This window comes from Trachinotus anak, unplaced genomic scaffold, assembly GCF_046630095.1.
Source record: "Trachinotus anak isolate AG129_WGS33_773 ecotype Australia unplaced genomic scaffold, CSIRO_AGI_Tana_v1 ptg000004l, whole genome shotgun sequence".
NCBI lineage: Eukaryota > Metazoa > Chordata > Actinopteri > Carangiformes > Carangidae > Trachinotus > Trachinotus anak.
In genome coordinates this window covers 17446552-17467344 of record NW_027273855.1, presented here as the reverse complement: position 1 = coordinate 17467344, position 20793 = coordinate 17446552, and the positions used below count along the sequence as shown (strand labels likewise).

At 43.1% G+C, this 20793-nt stretch overlaps 1 protein-coding gene across 2 annotated transcripts in view; it reads right to left on the bottom strand.

Moving 5' to 3' along the window:
- nkain4 (sodium/potassium transporting ATPase interacting 4) overlaps positions 1-20793 on the bottom strand; it is a 49024-nt gene that overhangs the window by 24996 nt on the left and 3235 nt on the right. For both annotated transcript variants that reach the window (XM_071476497.1, XM_071476496.1), the window contains exons 2-3: positions 3941-4078; positions 2605-2685 (exon numbers count right to left, since the gene is read on the bottom strand). In XM_071476497.1, coding sequence (XP_071332598.1) covers positions 2605-2685; positions 3941-4078 — 219 coding nt within the window. The remainder of the gene's footprint in view (positions 1-2604; positions 2686-3940; positions 4079-20793) is intronic.

Genomic DNA, 20793 nt, shown 5'->3' with positions numbered 1-20793 from the left:
GGCCCCTACAAGCCTCATTATTCTAGGAGGAACCATGCAGGAACACACGATTACATACACACACAGTGGACACACACAGACATATGCAGTGAGAGACAGACACACTTGATGGACCCAAGGTCTATCACACAATGACAAAGTCACCAGAGCTTGGGAAGGTGTTTCTGAATTTCATTTTGGCTGAGGTGGTGTCAGATGACCGTTGCCTACATGAATTCATTATTCTCAATGGTCAGGCAGGCGGAGGAGAGGAGAGGGGAGGAGAGGAGTACACTTGAATGAAAAAGGGCAAGATGTGGAACTTGCAAAATCTGTGGAATAAATTAAAAAACATCAAAGGAGAAGTGAGCAGTGGGGAAAAAAAGCTGTGGGAAGACAAGTTGACAGGATGGGGGGGGCTGGATGAATTTACAGGTTGAGAGGTGACAACCCAAACACTCGTCTTTGTCTGGATAAATACACATCTAATCTGCACTTAGGAACCACAGGGGGGCCAAAAGATTTAGAAGAGTATATGTGTGAGCGTGGTGGTTTGGGAGGGGGATTTTTTTCCTGATTATTTACCTATTAAGTTCTAATCTTCCACTTGAAACTCGACAGGGAGGTAAATGGCCTCCCACAGGTCAGCAGAAATATACCGCACAGACAATCTAAGGGGACATAAACATTCTTCAAGGCAAAATTATATATCTCTGCTGAGGTGTTGCAGTTGCTGGTGTGTGGCACAGATTGCTACAACTCAGAGTGCAATTTATAGCTTGGTGTAGGATTCATACGAGAAAGCTGTGTCCTACGTTCATTATATACCACAAGTAATCATGTTTACTTAGGCTGTGCTTCACACCGGTGCTTTCAGGCTTGTCATAGGCTGAAAGCACTTGTTGGCAGTGCATCAATTATAGCTAAAATATATGTTCAGCATTAGCAAAGCTCAAGAATACTCAATTATGCTTTTACATTTTACATCAACAGTTCTTACTGGAGCAGCTCTGTCTGGTCTAATAAAAAAAAAAAACGGCACAAGGTCAGAATTAAGGATTAATCATTTTCAGGTGAAAAAACAAAGCAAAGACAAGAGTGATATGTGTGTGTGTGTGTGTGTGTGTGTGTGTGTGTATGTGTGTGTGTGTGTGTGTGTGTGTGTGTGTGTGTGTGTGTGTGTGTGTGTCTTTTTCCACCTGTCCTTGTTCTATTCATGTTGTGCACAGTAACTATAGAGGAGATGGTTTATACCAGATATTTGTTAATGTGTTAACATTAACACTCACTTTGCAAAGCAATTGGCCTTGTGTGCAGAGGTAAGAAAATAAATATAAATAAATTAAATCGTCACACAATTATTTCTCGGATTTTTGTGTGAACAAATGGGTGCAATATTGTGAATGTATTCCAAGAGAACGCTCTGAAAACAAGCTCTGTTATCCACATATTCAAATGATTATCGCCCCCCTCCACTGGTCAAAAAAACCTGCTAAACCGCTAACATTAGGCTTTTGTCGGCAATGAAAAAGGGTACAATCAGCATTCAAACCTGTGTCACATTACTCTGTAGTAGACGCGGGTATTTAACAGCTCCGGCTTCGATTAGCATTTATGTAAACACACCTGTTACTTTCCTAGCACGCTGCTGTTAAACCAGACACTGCTCGGGGATAAAAGAGTGAGCTGCATCCCTTAAATAAGTTTAAAAAAAAACACACACTCACTGATTAAAGCATCTCAGACAAAGGCTCTGACTTATAGGAGCACCAGCCCAAGGATGAGACACAACAGATCCGTTTTATGAGTCTGCGTGGCAGCTAACAGCTAACTCTCTCTCCCCTGCATCTGCGTCTGTGTGTGTGTGTGCGTGCTCTGTAACTGCATGTGATAACAAAGCGCCCTGCTGTTGCGTGTGTCTCAGAAAGACAAACTTGGCTGGCAGTCTAAAAGGTGTCAGTTGCCTTCTTCAGCTGTTTTACCCTTGTTTAAAAAAACCTGCTTATACCCACTAATTTTGGTGTAAGGTGCAGTCTGATGTTTTCTATATCAGGACATCTCTGTGTTTATTATTGCATTTATACCATGGTCCATTACCAAGGGCGAAAAATAAACTGTGTTCAAATTATCAACCATTTTTTAAAAGTTGGTTTGTGGTCAGTTTTACACCTGGTTAGCAGTTCCACTACTAAAAGTTTGCCTGACTGTCAAAAGTACTGTAGAAAATAATGTTTGTAGACCTGCTGTTTAACATATCTTGTGCATACATTTAGGACAGTAATTGAACCGTAGACAGGAACTATGTTTGAACTGTGTTATATGACTTCAGTGGACACATGGCAACTGATCAGTATTTTCTGTGGCCATGATGGAAGTGCACATCATTTATGACAGGGTTCTGGACACACCACAAAAGAAACCTACAGTGTAGGTGGCGCAGTGCTTGGACACAGGAATATATATCAGGCTTTATTCCTCCACCTGCCTGCAACTATGACCTTCAACTGTGACCTTAGGAAGAAAAGAACATTCATCACAGTTCAGACAAAACCACCCGCGCTGTCTGACAGATGGACGATGAAAGATCCTGAGAAAAAAAGCAGACTGACACTTTGAAAGTCTCACCTTGGACAGCCCTCCTACGTCCAGGTAGAAACAGATGATGAAGACGTTCCAGGCGACCCACAGAGCGGCCCATACTGTATACTGGAGGGCAAAGACACAGACAGATTAGCCCCAAGGAAACAAGATGAACCGAAGAACGGGATATGACAACTCTCGAGAATATGGTAGGTTGATCGAATGAGCTCCTAAACCAAGTAAAGCCAGTGGCCAGTGTCCTCCCACACACAAATTCTTTATTAACACACACACACACACACACCCACATGCTCTCTACACATACAGACACCACACACACATATGTCTGTGTCTACGTCCTCAATGTTTTTAAAGGTGGCAGTAAGTTCAGCAAGTCTATTTGTGCCCTGAGGGAGCGGCGGGTTTGTAAATGACTGAGGCTGAAAGAAGTTCACGACTCAACCATTTACAAAATTGTACAGTCAGACAGCCAACTGTTGACAGACAGAGTGGTATTCACTGAAAGATAGAGAAAGAGTCATCAGTGTGAAGGTTGTGAAATCCTCTGACTCCCAATGAATTATGTGTAAAATGTCAGAGGTGTGTCAGAGGAAGAACGGAGGCCACCTTCGTAAAAACATACATGTTGAATCATGAAACCCCTGAGCTTGCTCTCTCCCATTTTCCACTTGATATGACACAATAGCTCTACTTTCCCTCTTTCCTCTCCCCCCCAGAAATTCCTGCTTCCTCTGTTTCTCCATCTTATCCTGTGTGGCTCCCATTTATTCTTCTCCATCTCCCCTGTCTCTCTTTATTCACTCTCTTTTCCTGTCTATCCCTTTCTCGCTCCCCCAATCTTTTCCTGTCATTAACATCGCCATCTGCGCTTCCACTAATGCTGCTCAAAATAGGCTTTTAATGCCTCAGATGCACGTTATGGTGTCAAATAAAAACTGAAGTGTGTTGAAGCGCATTCATGAAGTTTCATGGTGGTGTTTTCTAACAAAAGCAGTGAAGCAGAGGGCAGCACATGCTTTGCACCGTGTTTCAAAGAATGACCTTCTCTGTCCAGAAACTCAAAGCTGAGTATAAATCTGATGAGCTCCTTAGCCCCCTTCCCCCAAACACCCCACCCCCCCATTTTAATTAGTCCTAATTACCATGGGATTACAGTGATTTAAGGGTGTCGCAAAATGCACGAGAGATTGCGGCGCACTTTGCAATTAGAGAGGAAAGGCAACAACATGCACAAACTGCAGTCCATGCACAGGCAGTGGACTAATGCAAAGTGATGTGACGCTGCTTAACAACAACCGTGAGGAACAGGATTATGTGACAGACTGTACCTGCCTACTCGTATTCAGGTACATGTACTCACCACCACAATGTAGCGTGGCCGGTACTGGATGGTGCCAAAGAGGCCGAGGATGACGATGATGATGTGGAAGAAGTTGGCAAGGATGGGGGCCCACTGGTAACCCAGGAAGTCAAAGACTTGTCTTTCTAAAGCCAACACCTAAAGGGTGAGAGAGAAAAAAAAAAGAAAGACAAATGTTATTGGGTTCATATGTTCCGGATGAAAAACCGCTTCTCCTGCTGTGGCATTGAACTGGGAGGAACATTGTGAGGAAGCTACACAGACCACGAAACAGTCTTGAAAAAAAAAGAAATGGCAGCATACATACACACACACTGCCAACATGGCTATGTGCTGTTAATGGTTTATTGAAAACAATATCCGTTCACCTCACAGCAACTGCCCAACAGTCCTAAACTGAGCGAGTCAACTTGAACAGCTTGAGAGTTTAGCCTCTGACGATGAGAGAGCCCAGAGGTGAAGATTAAAAGTTTTATAAAATAAACAGTGACAGATTTATCGATTCATCCCCTGCTGAGCTAAAGAGGAGCTCACTATTTCCAGCCTTACTGCCAATGGCCTCCAGGAATGAGAATACTCTGGGAACTTTACAGGAGGTGAGAGCCTTCCTCAATAATACCACTGCAGTGAGCTTAGTCGCTTATTAAAATACGTGCTTGCAAAATTGCATACGTGCACAAGCACAAGCACAAGCAAAGTTAAACCCTGTACAATGAAAAGAGAAATTCCACTGTTGTCCCAATTCGGGCTCACCCCCCCCAACTCCAACATCAATAGTGGTTCCAGGCCAGTTCTTTAAGATAAAGAAGACTGAATCATTTATGATTCAATAACTGTCACCCACAAATTCATTCTCTGTCCCCTTTCACTCCAACTCAGATCTTTGCAAGCAAAATTTTGTGCAACAACAAAAACAACAGAGAAAGAAATAAAAAAAGAAACAAAAAAACCCACAATTTGAAGACTGTGGGTCCCTATTTGCATCAACTCAATTAGCGTGCCATTTGGGGGAAAATACAGGGAGAGGGTGTGAACCATTTAATTAAAATTCCATTCCCTGTGTGTGTGTGTGTGTTTGTGTGTGTGCTTGTTTTACTAGGTTCATAGGGTCTAATACTCCAAAATGCTGGACCCCACAAGTTCAAATGGATGTTTGAGGGTCAAGACTTGGTTTTAGGGTTGCGGTTAGCCATTCAGTTGTGATGGTAAATGTTGGGGTATGGGGCTAGGGAATGCGTTATACCAATAATGGGTCCCCACAAAGATAGGTGCACAAGTATGCGTCAGTGTGTGTCGGTGTCTGAGTGTGTGTATCTCAAGCAACGATGTGTTTTGTTGTGTCGACATGTCATTTTCAGCCAAGCGCTTGAAGATGGATGAGGGAGGGAGGAATCTCGTCTCTGCTGCAATGATAGGAACGCACCAAGGAGCACATTCACGTACCACACACACACACACACACACACACACACACACACACACACACACACACACACACACACACACCACATGCTCGACACACAGCTGCAGCCTCTCTTCCAAATGTAATGGAAATGTTACCAGCAACCCGATGAGACACTGTGACAGGCAGGGGAGGGAGATGATCAAATGCTGAGTGATAATTAAAAATGAACACTCCTTCGCATAGAGGGCAATAGCTCCACAGACAGGGTGTGAAGCGACACGGGGCGAGGCGAGTGAAGTGCGACCTGCACCGAGCATTACCTTACCAAAGTCAAGGAATCACTAAGCCATCTGAAAAGAAAGTGTTTCATTCTAGTAGAAAAAGGTGGTCCAAGAGATGGATGGGGAGAATATTATGGAAAAAAAGATGGCAAAACAAATCAGATAAATGGAGAGATGAGAGAAAATGCAGAGAAAAATCACAAACGACATATGCTAACGTAGAATGACTGAGCTCCCTCTCTCTTAATAACCTCTGTCTATCCCCTGGATAGAGCAGGGGCTGACGGAAATGAATAAAGTCAAAAGAGTCATACATCTTCTGGTCGGCTCGGGCTCATGGTTAGAGAGGCTCAATAAAACTCACGCAGGAGGATGTCAGCAAAGATGACACACAGCTAGGCTGCAGTTAAATTGGTGGTGTGGGGGAGGGGAGGGGGGTGGTCGACCCTGACAACATTTGTGGATAAAATACGACTTTTTAGATGCATGCCTGAACAAACATCCAAACAAATATCCTGAATCCCTGAATCACTTGTCCAATTAGTCACAAAATGCCTGCAAAAGGTAATTTCACACCCGATCAATGGTATTAATGAGTATTTCTTCAGCTGATTAGAGGTGGGCATTAAATTAGCTGACAGGCAAAGCAAGAAACAAACCAACACCTTAACCTTCCCAATGTAAAGAAACTGATTAATACATTGTTGTTTTCACATGTGGACTATTACACTGCTCTTTTAACTAGATTACCCCCCCTCAAAAAAAAAGAAAAACCAAAAAAAAGTGAATAAACTTTTTTTTGTTGCAAATTAAAAGAGAAGACAACCCTATGTTAATACCTTCTCACTGGCTCCCTGTCTCTTATAGGATTGATTTTAAAATTACATTACTGGTGTATAATGTATAAGGCTCAGAATGGCTTAGCACTTCCATACTTGGCTGACTGTCTCTGTCTATACTGTCCACCAGCCACTGCCTTAGGCCATCAAACACTACGGCATTAACAAAACCAAAAATCAAGACTAATAGCCCCTCCATAAATATCAGCTGTGCAATTTCTTTCACATCTTAGGACTAACCTTTTTAATCTAGTCAGTATCCTGTCTGTATGCAAAGTATGCAAATCCTTTTCATCTTACTCTCAATGGTTTGTGTATAATTATATCCTCTTTGTATTTCAGTGCTGTGGTTGTGAGGGTTTTATTTATTTTAAATGTGTTTTATGTACCATAAACTCACTCAAGTACATTATTGCTTATTCATGCAATTATCCAATTGGCCAATTATGTAGCAGCAGTTCAATGCATTAAATCACGCAGGTAAAGCTTCTATTCATGTTCACATCAGCCATCAGAATGGAGAATCAATGTGATCTCAGTGACTTTGACTGTGGCATGATTGTTGGTGCTAGACAGGCTGGTTTATGTGTTTCTGAAACTGCTGATGTCCTGGGATTTTCACACACAACCATCTCTAGAGTTTTTACTCAGAATGATGCCAAAAACAAAAAAAAAAAACATCCAGTGAGCAGCAGTTCTGCAGATGGAGACATCTTGTTGATGAGAGATCAGAGGAGAATGGCCAGACTGGTTGGAGCTGAAAGAAAGGCTACAGTAACTCAGTAACACTCTTTACAACTCAAAAAGCAACTCAGAATGAACAACATGGTGAACCCTGAGGCAGATGAGCTACAGCAGCAGAAGACCACATCGTGTTTCATTCCTGTCGGCCAAGAACAAACATCTGAGGCTGCAGCGGGCACAGGCTCAGCTTCACTGGACAGTTCGAGACTGGAAAAAACGTTGCCTGGTCTGATGAATCTGGATTTCTGCTGGGGCATGTAGAGGGTGGGGTCAGTGTTTAGCACACACCGCATGAATCCATGGAGCCAGCCTGCCTTCTATCAAAGGTCCTGCTGCTGGTGGTGGTGATGATGATGTGGGGAATGGTTTCTTTGCACACTTTAGGCCCCTAAATACCAATCAATCATGGTTTCGATGCCACAGCTAGTCTGAGTATTGTTGCTGAATTACGGACACAATTTACCATCATCGTCACAAAACAAAACTCATCGCAAACTGGTTTCATGAATATGACAGAATTCAGTGGTCTCCCCAGTCACCAGAACTGAATCCAAAAAAAAAAAAACACCTTAGGGATGTGGTAGAACAGGACACTGGCAGCATGAACGTGCAGCTGACAAATCTGCAGAAATGATCATGTCAACATGAAGCAGAATCTCAGAGGGATGTTTCCAATATCTTGTGGAATCCATGCCATGAAGAACTGAGGCTGTTCTGAAAGCAAAGACAGGGACCCCCTAGTATTAGTTTGGTGCTGCGTTTACTAAGCACATCATTTTTTATTCTTTTAGATGTGAAAGACATGCAAATCTAAGTGACAAGACTGTTACAACAATCTCTAATTATAAAGATAAACTGAGACAGAGAAAGGCAGGACTAGGGAGGCTGATACCTCATGTGTTTACCCACAGTCTGCCCACTTGTGACCATTAAAAAACAGCAAAACTTGCAAACAGTGCACAACCCCTACACAGTTGGCTAAAAATAACACACATTATGCTGTATATTTGGTCTCTTTTGTCCATTCGTCAAGTGAAGGTCTGTTAAATACAGTACAGAGAGCACAGAGAGCAGATAGGATGGTGTTTATCTTCTGGTGTTGATTGAGATAGATAGTGGAGTTGGTGCTCAGAATGTCCTCTGGTTGCACAGCTTTTATTCTTTGTAGCTAGATAAGTGCAAATAGCCTCAGGGTTTTATCTGGGTGTACTTGGTACAATTTTTACATTGGAATAATGAAAAGACATTTTGTGAGATATCTAATCAGCAAAATAACTGTATTTAGATGTTTCGGTTAACTGCAAATATCTTAAACATGACTGCAATTTCGATTTGTGACCATTTCTATTTAGTAAGTGACCAGTTTGAAGTTTATTGTGACACGTTTAAAATCTTTGCCCTGCTCACTATCGTTCAGACATTCACAGAAACATACACTGTGTCTGCTGCCCTAGTACAGGCCAATACAACCCTCATCCATCCAACACACATACTTTAGATCCCTTAATGTATTCATTACACATGACCATGGTCCCTTTCCTTCAAATATTTCCACCAGCAGTTGCAGTAAAGAAATGTATAGGCATGAGGGACGTGTGTGTGTGTGTGTGCGTGTACTCTTTCCTTTGAGATGCTGTAGTAAGCCTATCACGTTCGCTGCTAACTCAATAATCCACCGAGATGACAACAATCAATCAAGGATAGAAAGGTCTCTGCCCACCCAGACAAACATGCAAGCACACACACACTCACGCAGACACGCACGCAATCACATAAACCCACACGGCACAATTAGCCCACAATTCATAGGAAGCACGTTACTGGAGAGTGGGGTAGAATTTGATCAAAAGATACCAATGCTCTTCCAGTAATAGTGAGCCGCCTACATAACGGCCCGTAAAAGCCTCCCACCGACCTCCTGCAAGCACAAATGACTCCCACTGGGGTGACGGAATCTCTTAGTGTGTATTTTGGTTTTGGGTGTGTATATGTGGAGAAGTATGTTGCCCACACATACCACTCCTCCCACCATAAATACTAAGCAATTAGGGGGTGTGTATGACAGCAGGACACAACAGGCCCCTATTGCACCTCCACTACTGTCCGTCCTTTGTCTGCTCCATTGCTCTCTCCTTCTCGCTCTTTTAATACTTGTTTTTTTAATCTTTACTCCAAACTCTCAGAAACCACCAATTACTCTCTCCACCTGTGATCCCAGGTTATTACCAAGGATCATAGACCTCAGTTGTGCTGCTTCTGTTGATGTTACAGCAGCAAAGAGGTGGAAATTAGCGGTTCCACCCAGGTGTTGTGTTTACATCAATTCTGATCAGAGGTGATAAATACCCACGTCTACTGCAGAGTCATTTGACCCAGGTGTGAATGCCAGTTGTACCCTTTCCATTGCCGACAAAAGCCCGATGTTAGTGGGTGTTCGTAGGTTTTTTGCCCAGTGGAAAAGAGGCTTTAGGTGATTTTAGCTGGTGTATATTCACTCAATTCCTCGAGGTGTGTATAAACCAGAAAAACACAAACAGAGCGGTGACGAACACACAAGTGGACACAGCCTTTCACCATAATCCCTCCTCTCCTTAATGCCAAAAATGAGAATATCAAAGCCCCAAAACATTTCAATCATTGCCACCTTCTTCAGCATGCCACGAAGAGGAGAGGGAAGTAAGCTACAGATAAAAGAGTGATGAGGGAGAGGATCAGAGTGAACGTGTCTGCGAGAGGAAAAACGTTTGATCCGCATGGTTTGAGAGCTAATTAAGATGAGCGTGTGTGCTCAAGATAAGTGGCTGAAATGCATGAAAAACAGTTTGCTTTGCCTCAGCATCCAACTGGGATTTCAAACAGAGACCCAACCATGTGGCAGGCTGGCTTGACAGTTGTATATGATAAATAACCCGCCTGTGTTGACACAAGTTGGCTATATGGAGTAGTGGCAGGACACACTTCTGATGAGGTGTTAGGAGTGAAAGTGAGAGGGGAGCTGACGACACTCCCCCGGGGCGAGAGGACGGGGGTGACTGGTGACCCTCTCATTTCCACAGCTCTCCACCTTAGCCTGCAGATACTATAAATCACATCAGTGTTTCTCTTTCTGTGTGTGTGTCCTCTGTGAAATGACCTCTAATAACATGTTACTGAATGTGTCATCAGGATCTGTGGCTTTGAAAAGCAGGTCTATATCTGTGTGTGTGCCTGTGCCCATTCTGTATGACTTTAGGCAGCATGAGTCAGTCTCCTCTGTGTTCAAGCATATAAGTCCGGCTCAGACAGTCGAGCATAAGGACGACATTGAGGATTTGCCAGGAGATGCGAGGGGTGAATTACAGTGAATTCCAACTACCGTGTTATCTCTTGTTCAGTTGCTTCGCTAATGTGTTTTTTTTATTTAGACATGCAAAAACATCAGCCAATGAGATCAAGCCTGACAAAACAATATGATTCAGGGGGGTAATTTGTATGCAAGGTCTAACTCACTACTTCTGATTCATACAGGTTTCACCCTTTAACTGAGAAAGAGACTCTCCTGCCTGTCGGAAATCACTGGGAGTAACGACAAGCCAGGGCAAAGCATGGCACATTATAAAAAGCCAGCCAGCCTCTGATTCATGGGTCGTCTTTACCGTCTTTCTCCTCATGCAGACATAGAACAGTTGTTTTGCTCTCCTTCACTAAAATAGACATTACCCAAAAGTAAGTACCCTCCAGTAATGCTTGTACAGCCCTGTAAATCAGTGGTTCCCAAACTGGGTGTTGAAATCCCCCCAAGGGGAACGCAGCACAAGTCTACGGGGTCGGGAGATGGTTAACAGGATAGAAAATCAGGAAAACATCTCTCCTTGTTTTTGTTTTTTTGTTTTTTGACTTTGTATTTTTCTTGTGAATCATTTGATCATTTTACCTCTTTAGGGCTGTAAAAACAATTACAATAAAACAACTATAGAAGGAACAGAGGAGAGAAAAGAAATGAAAATACAGAAATATTATAGATGATAGAGAATATTGTAATATTATAAAATAGAAACATTATGGAGGTTTTCCCAGGTTCACTCAGCTCTGAGGAACAAGTCAGTCAGGTTCTAAATGCATCAGGCAGGGTCTCACTGTCATGGGTCTTGTGTCTGTACATAAATACATCTTAAAACCAAGTGTATACAAATATTTTTTTTTTTTTGGCATTTGATTTGCAGATTCTAAATTGATTATAAATGTATTAACTTCTTTTTATCTTTTGACCAGTTGTCAACTGAATGTTTTATTGTTGGTGCAGGAGGTGGAAAATGGGCTTCTATACTTCTATAAGTTGCAGGTACACATAACTTTGTTTTAAGGCGTCGCCAGCCATAAAGTTTGGCTAACTAACACTAACTAACTAACTTTTAAACACTAACTCACTGGCATTTTATGGAGCATTACACCACCACACTGATGAGACCGTGTGATATTGGATAAAACAACAGAAAAAGCTGTTTGAGGGATACAAAAACACTCAGAACTGGCATTTCACCAAAACTTGTTCTATTCCAAACCTAAATAAAGAGAGAGATGGTAACAGAGACAAGCTATGAACCAGCGGCTGGCTGGCTTTTTAAAATGTGCCATGCTTTGCCCTGGCTTGTCTCTACTCGGGGACTCCCAGCAGGCAGTAAAGTAGTTCTCAAAAACTTTCTCCAATCCAATTTTTCACCTCTCGCCTGGGTAAAGTCATTATACTGTGGTGCCTGGCTGGTCCTTATGTAACTAATGGTGCCAATCTCAGTATGTGTGTGATGGTGTGTGTGTGTGTGTGTGTGTGTGTGTGTGGCTTTCATTGGGCACGTGGAGAGTTGGATAGATGGATAGCCCTTGGTGGTGCCTGGTCTACCAGAGCTGAGACAGGGATTAAGAGGTAGGGTGCCTTCATAAGCCACTTTCTTCTTCACTGTTTGAAATATGGCCGGCACAGTGAAACACACAGCAGCTAGTCCCTTTGCGCCTCCCTAAGTACCAGTTGTTTTAGGTAGTGGTGCTAAACAGGCACTGGGTGAAGTGATCACCGTAGCTCAAAGGGACCGCCTCTATGAATCGAAGAGCTCTCTATTTAAGATGCAATATGTTGAACTTCCAGTGCTCTTAGCACTAATAACATGCTAATCTCTCTGTGCTATTGGGACCACACAACACAATACACACAAATCCGTCCCACTGAAAGAAACATGATAAAAGCTGGCGCTTTGAACCGAGTCTCCCTCTGGACACTGGCAAACTACAGTACTTAATACTTTTCACTTCTATGCTCTGTCCTGTGTTGTTGTGTTCACTCTGTTACTGTTGCTCACTCAATGATTAAGATATAAACATCTTCTGGAGTCCATACTCATTTTCAGTGGAGTTCAATGCAGTTGAGTCAAGTTAGGATGAATGAAGTCCTCCATTCTCAGTACACCGACCATGTTCAGACCAATTCAGGCTACATCCACACTACGACAGTTTCATTTGAAAACTGCATTTTAAAATGAAAACGCTCTGCGTCCTGACTAGCGTTTTAACTCCGTATCAGAAACGATCTACGTCCATACTACCACACCTGAAAATGCATACAGGTGTGACCATTCATGGACACTGGGCATGCGTGTGCCGATGTAAACAGGAAGCTGACTGTCTACTCTCAGGTGTACTCAACTGATTAGTTGCAGAAAATACTAACAACGGGGGCGACCCGATAGCCGAGTGGTTAGGGCGCGTACCACATGAGCGCAGGCACTCTTAGCAAGTCATGAGCCCGGAGTTTTCAAACTAAAACGGGGCCATCAGCGTTTCCAAAACACTCAATTTTTGAGGCTCGAAAACTCCGGAGTAGTATGGACGGGGGGCAAAAACGTAGCAGAAGTGATGCGTTTTAAAATGAAAACGTAGTAGTGTGGATGTAGCCTCAGAGTCCTGACCCTGCCTGATCTGTCAACCAGCCTTGTTAGTGGGTAAAGTTGCCTCTCTCTAATACACTCTGATGTTCTTTCTGTCTCTCCATCTGCTACTCGTTTCCCTCATCTCACATCTCATCTCCTTTGTTTTTCGCTTTACTTTCAAATATTTCCCACCACTCAGGGAAATCTTTCAGGTGGGCATTACATGTGATTTCCCTCAGATAACAGTAAAGCCAGAGTACAAACAAAAATCAATACTTAAAATACAAATTCACTATCCCAATATCATATCCTCTGATCTCTAATTAATAAATCAAAGTGAAGAATTACATCACTGAGGAGCTAGGCCTGGATGCTTTTGCCACGGAGTGCTCCGCAAACTGGGTTTTGCAATTAGCCCCTCAACTAGAACTAACGCACATGGATGCTTGTCTGTCTGCATTACACTTTTACACTGCAGTGTGTAAAGATCACACACTTTTAATCTCTGAGATAAAGAACAATTCATTTTACTTAGCACTAAAAAAGCCACAGGCCTTTTTCACATTTTGACATGTCACACTCAGGGTCAGGGTCTCACTGTCAAGGCTTACTGGGACACAGTGTTATTAGGAACATCTGTTCCGTCCCTCTATGATGAGTTCAGAGGTCTCCTGTGAAAAAAGTCTTTTGAGTAACAAAATACTGACTGAGAGGCAAACAGAAAGTACCTCTCTATCTTTAGTTAGCAAACTGCTTCATCCACCATAGCACACTGAGTCTTACATTTCATTTGAACATAAAATAAAAGGTTAGATTCAATTTAACTAATCCCCTTGGTGAAATGACGCGTCTCCATGTGTTCAGCCAAATTCATTAGGATGTATATAAAGTAAACACGATCAATAAGTGTGCCACAGTTGGGCTATGATTAGGCTTGCCCGTGTAAAACTTTTTAACAAGTGTTAATCGGAGGATAAAGATCAGAGAGAATAAAGACTAACTACATGTGTAGAAGAGCATTCCACGAATTCCCTTCAAGTCTGTGTTCTCACTCAGCTTCTTATTGTGAGTGATTAGCTACTACATAAAACTGTTCCAACCTCAGCAGAAAACAGCGCGTCTATTTTCTGCCCAAGTTCGAACTGTTTTGGTTCCTGCACATGAGAGATTTCTGTATTTCTTTTTTTTTTTCCTATGAGCTCTTCTCACTGGTTTGAAGTCGACAGGACACCAATCAGGATTTAGGAACATTTGAATAAGACTCTGTTGACAGTTTGGTGTTTTTTTTTTTTTTTTTTGGTCACTGTCAATCAAATCAGATCAAACTAACCCTAACCCACATGGGTTTTTGAGTGTAAAACCTTTAATGGATAAAACATTAAGATTTTTTTTTTTTTTTACTTTAATTGTTGTATTTTTCATCATGATTATTTAATGTCATAGAGACATACTTAACATTTCAAGCCACATTTTCAGTGGCTTTAAATCTTATTTATATGTGATATTTGTAGCAATTTTTAGCTACAAATTAAATGACATTTTAAGGGTTAACCTGTCCCACTTCTGCCAGTGTCCGGCTGCTTTCATTCCCACTGTTGTCTGAGATACAACAGCCTACATAAAACTGACCAGGCAGCATTTAGAGGATTTCAACAAACCGACTTGATGATGAAGCAAGGTTCACTGAGTGACCCAAATTCATACACTGTGACGGCAAACATCCTTCCTCACATGTCCGGTATCTCTTGTAAAACGCTTATTTTTGCTTCGTCTCTCTTCCTCCCTTTATCTCTCTTCCTCCACTTTGCCGTCAGCCAAACATTTCTTTTAAGTTTATCTGCAAAGGTGGCAGCAATGTTTGGATTATTAGAGGCTAATTTAGACTTTGCTGCAACTACTTGAAGAGGAATGCAGCACGTTATGATTTCAGCCTCAAACCAGGGGATTAATGTCACTTGTGAGGTTTTGTCTGCTTTTCTTGTGGCTCAAAACTCGCCGTTTGTTGTGTGGGTGTCACATGGGAAATGAGAGATGAGACAGCAGACTGCATCACACACAGACACTGGTAAACAAAGTATATCAGGTGACGTTATCGAATGTTCATCTACAAATACGGAGACGCAAAAGACCACACGCGTACTTAGACTTCTCAGGGGAGCCACCAGAAGAAAAGCAGGACAAGAACACAGCAATGGATGAAACTCAAATGCACCGACAATGGAAGAAAAGTGACGAAATGAGAGCAGCTTAAACCGGCCAATCCTCTCCCCCTGTCTGTCTCTCCATGTCCCAGATCTAACAAAAAGCTGTTTAGGTTTCGCCCCAATTAACAAGTAGGCAATTTCACCGCGACAGAGGAAATTCTCATCAAGAATACGCAGTCGAGAACGGCAAACAGCTGTCAGCAGTTTGTACCCTCCAGCTCTGCTTCCCATAATTGAGTCAGTAATGTTGCTCTTTTCATCATAATACCATCACTCTTAATCTTTCATCCACCAGTAGAGTAAGTTGTGCTGTGTGCATCCCTGCTGTCCGACCGTTTGATCACACACACTACAATTAGAGCAAAAACATCCGTGAAGTCATCAGCCTGCTTGTAAAACAAGGACTGAATGCCAAAGCACAGTAGGGGGATTTGAGTGAGATGAATATGCTTTGCAGCCATTCAACTGAGTGTGATCTGTCAAGATAGTCATCCCAGCTGTGGTGCTCCCAAAGCAATTTATTCGATGCCACACTATAACAAATGACAACGCTGGAACCGCTGGAATGGAAAGAAAGAAATGGGCTTGCAAATAGTTCTAGTTTTATCTCCATTATAGCTTATTGCAGTGTCACTGATGTGGAACACACGGGGACACATTCACACAAGCCTGCGCATGGATGGATACATGCGCGCGCACACACTCAAATTTGCCAGCCCAAGGTTTTTCCTACAACCACATAATTAATGGTCTGTTAAATTGAAGACATTAAAATAGTGAACAGTTGTAAAAAGGGCCACCAGGGGCAAAGAGGAGATGGTTTTTCCAAGAACATACATATTATTATAAAACCAACATGCACACAGCGAGTGGAGTGAGTCCAAAATCCAGGGAAGGTCGAGAAACAACAGCAGGTCACCACCTCTTCTCCATTAGCATAACACCTTGCTGCTTTCATCTCTGTTTAGGACAGAGCCTCAGAGAAAAGTGTAGGTAAAGCTGGTCTCAAGTAATTTGCTCAGCTGCATCTGACTGGTTGTTATGTTGCATTTTTGGGCGGGTCGTTTCTGTGGTGAGGTTAAAGGCTATATACGTAAGTAGAGCTATCTTTAGAGTGACAGTTGTCCTGGGAGCAGGATGTGAACTGAGCCCCCGTGTTCCATGCAGCCCAACCCCCCGAGGTCGTCCACCAGCGCTCGCAACTCTCTCCTCAGCATGCTAACTCAGATTTGTATCATACATTCCCACTTTTCCTTCTGACAGGTGGGTTTTTATTTCCTGCAGGCTCTTCAGCATCTTATTGTGTACGTAAAGGTTTCCGTGGTAACTGTGCACCAGAAAGAGGGAACGAGATGGAGAGAGCGAGGGAAAAGAAAGGCTAAACATAGAGATGTCAGGTCCCTGGGGTCACACTCATAATTGGCCCAGAGTGAGAGGTCGAAACCACCACCCATCCCCCCTTTCTCTGTCTGTTTCTCTCCACCTTTCTATCTGCATCTCCCCCAAATCTCCAGTGGCCCTGGCCTCGCTGATGAATCAGACGGTGATCAATAATTCAAACAACCTGGGATCCCAGCAGGGGGAGAAAATGGGGAAAGAGAATTTGGGAGGGGGGGTTGTATATAAAGAAATTGGACAAGAGAGATAACACAAAGCCTTGTTGTGTTTTAACGAAGGCTACACGTTGAGGGCGGAGCATGAACATTCATTACACATTCAAGCAGTGCTTCTCATCATGCATTAGGCTCTCAGGTGAGATGACGACACACTGGGGGGGTGATCCAAAACTCGGAGCTTTGAGTGTGCATTTATTATGCAGTCACCTTGACTCGTGACCTGCAACACACACACACACACACACACACACACACACACACACACACTCTTTCTCAAACACTGTAGGCTGTTGTTTAATCATCTTTTTTTTTTCTTTTCTTTTTTTATTTATTTTTTTTGATGAGGCTGGTATTTCCAGCGAAGGCCAGACAGGACCTGTCAGGGTCCACTCTTCCGTGGAGGAGGGCTGTTCAGGTATGGCAATCAACACAGTCTAGTTCAAGACCACAATCAGCATTGAACAGTCGGGGTCCATTTGACAGCACAAGCACAGCACTCCCACACACACACACATACTATAGCTAATTATGGTGACCCGCATGACCTTCACAAAGAAAAGAATAAGGTGCCAGAGACAATGTGAGATGGGGTTAAGGCCTTCATTTCTGAAATCACACAAACTACTGGACCATCTGTGGCCCATGATCACATACTGCCAGAACCTTCTGCCCTCCATCTCCTTCCCTCACAACCTCTCTGGAAAGAAAACAAATAACACACCACATGAACCCTCCTTTAAAAAGGCATGGCAAACTAAAATATACACGTCTTTCCACAAAGAACAAAGGAGAGTTTATAGTGGTTGATTGGTGGTGGAAGCTGATTTCATACGTTGAGTCTTGCAGACAACATTTTGGCAGTGGTTGACTGCTTTTCGCTGTTAAACTGAACAGCTTTTCATCATCAATCATGTTGTTTTAATTGCCTGAACAGCAACTTGCCATGAATACATCTAACTAGGTCCTTACGACTAACATCATTTCTGCCAATGATCGTGCCCGTCCATGTTCTAAGCTGCTGAACCATTTCAGCCAGCAGGCTTTAGCGGGCTTACCAACATGGTTGTGCAGACTGGCGAGACAGTACCTCGGGGACCTGGACTAATACATGTGGCTTCCAATCTAGGACGTAAGAGTGCGAGTATCGATTCAACGTTATTTTCCACTAAATCCTTACTAAGACTAGAGTGTGGATTTAATTGCCGACTGCAGTAAATGTAGGCAGGGGGTACTAGGCTAGTTTAGGTTGGTAATGTTAGTAATGTTGGGGGATGTTGGTATCCCATATGTGTAATCAGTAAATTGTACAAAATAAGAACATGCTTGGTAAAAAGTCATTGACTTTGTTGCTTCGACAGCCTTGATAAAAGCAGAAACCCCAACCCCAGTCCACACCTGGTGAATGTGGTCATCAGTGTATATTAATATTAATATTAATAGTGTATATTAATAGTGCTAATTGTCTTCAAAGCTGTGAACACACACTGGTACAGCTCCATTTAAATTTGTGTTCCCAAATAAGAAATTGACAAAGAAGCCAAAAAGAAAAAAGAAAAAATGCATTGCTGTTGGCATCTGTTGGCATTTTGTGAATACACCTAGTTTACGGGGAGCGCTTCCCTGCACAGCAAGCTGTGTCTAACACACACAGACACCACATTTTGTTTCTGCATGGATAATTCAGATGGGGATGCTATCTTATTCTGCCGCCATCTGTGCAAGCCAAAGCAAATAGTGAAAAAAAAAAAAAATGTGTTTCTGCTCAAAACGATATGAATCACAGTCCTTTATGAAAACTTAATGGCAGGCCCAGAGAGGCGGAGACGTAGGGAAAGAAACAGAGAGATAAAAGAGCTGTGACCATCCACTTTATTCCCACTGGCCTATCTCCTCCATCAACCTGGCAGTGCCAAAGAATACAGTTCATTATCACTGATCACACGAAAGTCCACGCTCACGCAGACACTGAAGAATTTACACACATACACTCAAACAAGTTACCCTAAACAGATGTCTGCAGCATCTGTAAGTAGCAAAATTGAAATCTTCAGGCTCCTGCCAGGAACAGCCTCCGTATTTCATTTCATTTCATATTTCGTTACCAGGTTTTGATACGTCAGTTCTGAAACTGGCACGACAGGACAGGATTATACAACAGCAGTAACTCTCACACCCATGTCTGCTGGCCTGATAGCGTACAATGTTTTATTGCCATGCAATTTGCCCCAGTTGGAGTAATTATTCTTAATTACAGCTGCGTGATGCATTAATATCAAAGCTGTGGGCCAAGACCTTGTGTGTGTGCATGAATGTGTGTGTGTGTGACTGTAAGTACACATGTATACTGGTGAGGTGGGAGAAGCAGGATGTTGATCGACATCCAGTATCTCTAAGCTCATGAATATTCAACAGGAAATTTGAATGTAAGCGCTTCCATAAGGCAAAAGAGTTAGCAGTGGAAGCAGTGAAAAAACAGCCTAAATCCTTTGTAATGTGTGGGAGATGATGTGATGCCTGCCAAGGGATAATGTCGCGCCTTCAGAGATAACGCTCTTCAGGATGAAGCGCTCTGCCTATCTACTAAAACTTTCTTGGAAGCACTTTGCTTGAACCCAGTCTTCCTCTCTGAAACCTTAACTACAAAGTTACTATATTCTCTAGCTATGTCATCAAAAGAGTAGAGGAAAAGTAGACAGTGTGATGCAAGATATTACACACACACACACACATGCACGCACACTCACACTGTGCTTGTGGCCGGCCTGACTGTTAGTTTTGAGGTTGAAGATGAGGTAAAACTTGCAGATCTCTGTGCCAGGGGTCACCGTGTTGACAGCCCTTTGTCCCATGACAGTACAAACCAAGCCTTTCACTCTGACAACGTGGACTTTTTCTTCTCTTTGCCTGCGATCAAAAAACTCCTTCCAGCTCCTTTCATTTCTCACATCTTGTCAGAGGCCCACGGAGCTGAACTTCTTCCAAAAGGCTATAATCTTTACCCAGCGCTATACCTACTAATCTATAACTCACAGAATGCTCAGCTGTGTCTGTGGGTGTGTCTTTGTGTGTGAGGAGAGACGCACGAAATGGTTTCTGTGTCTCTGTGAGGTCGCATCCGTCAGTGGTGCTGGTGCAGTTAGGGCGAGGCATTTTCAGGGTCAATGTTCAGTTCTGAGCTCATTACCCTTGGTCAATGTGATTACGTGTGTGTGTCTGCTCGTCTGCCCTTTCCTGAAAACCCACCATGACCAACGAAGAGGCCTCCCGCATCAATCACCAACTGTCCACGGAGCCGCATTAACCATCCGCTCCATTCAGGACCACGTCCCTCCTCATGGCCGGTTCCTCGCCTTCACAATAAGTCTGGACTGGGTCCCGTATCTGAGCGATTGAAACGCTTCCACGCAGGGTCAGCTTCGGGTCAACGCTTCAAACGGCCGACCGCCGAAGACAAAAAATGAACTTGCTTGTGTCTTGAAGTAGTAACAAATCATTAGACAGACGGGGCTTCCTGCCAACGCTCGCCATTCTCTGGGGCTGATCGGGGTTCTGACAACCATCCAGCCCTACTGTCTGGAATAGTTAGGCAGCAGAGGGAAGAGGGAACAGAAGCGTTTCGATCAATACAGGCTCATTATCTGTTGCCTTCTGTCCCAGAGAGATGAGTCCCACCGCTCGGCCTGTTGATGAGGAAAGCGCACCACAATTCAATTAGGGGATGGCCGAGATGCCAAAAGAGGTTTGATCAAAGCACTCTGCCTGGCTAATTAGCTCACACAGCGGTTCACGAGGGCTATTTTTACATCTGAGGAGCAGGGCATGTTGTTTTGTTAATGGTAGTTTTACCCTGTAATGGACTGGGAATAA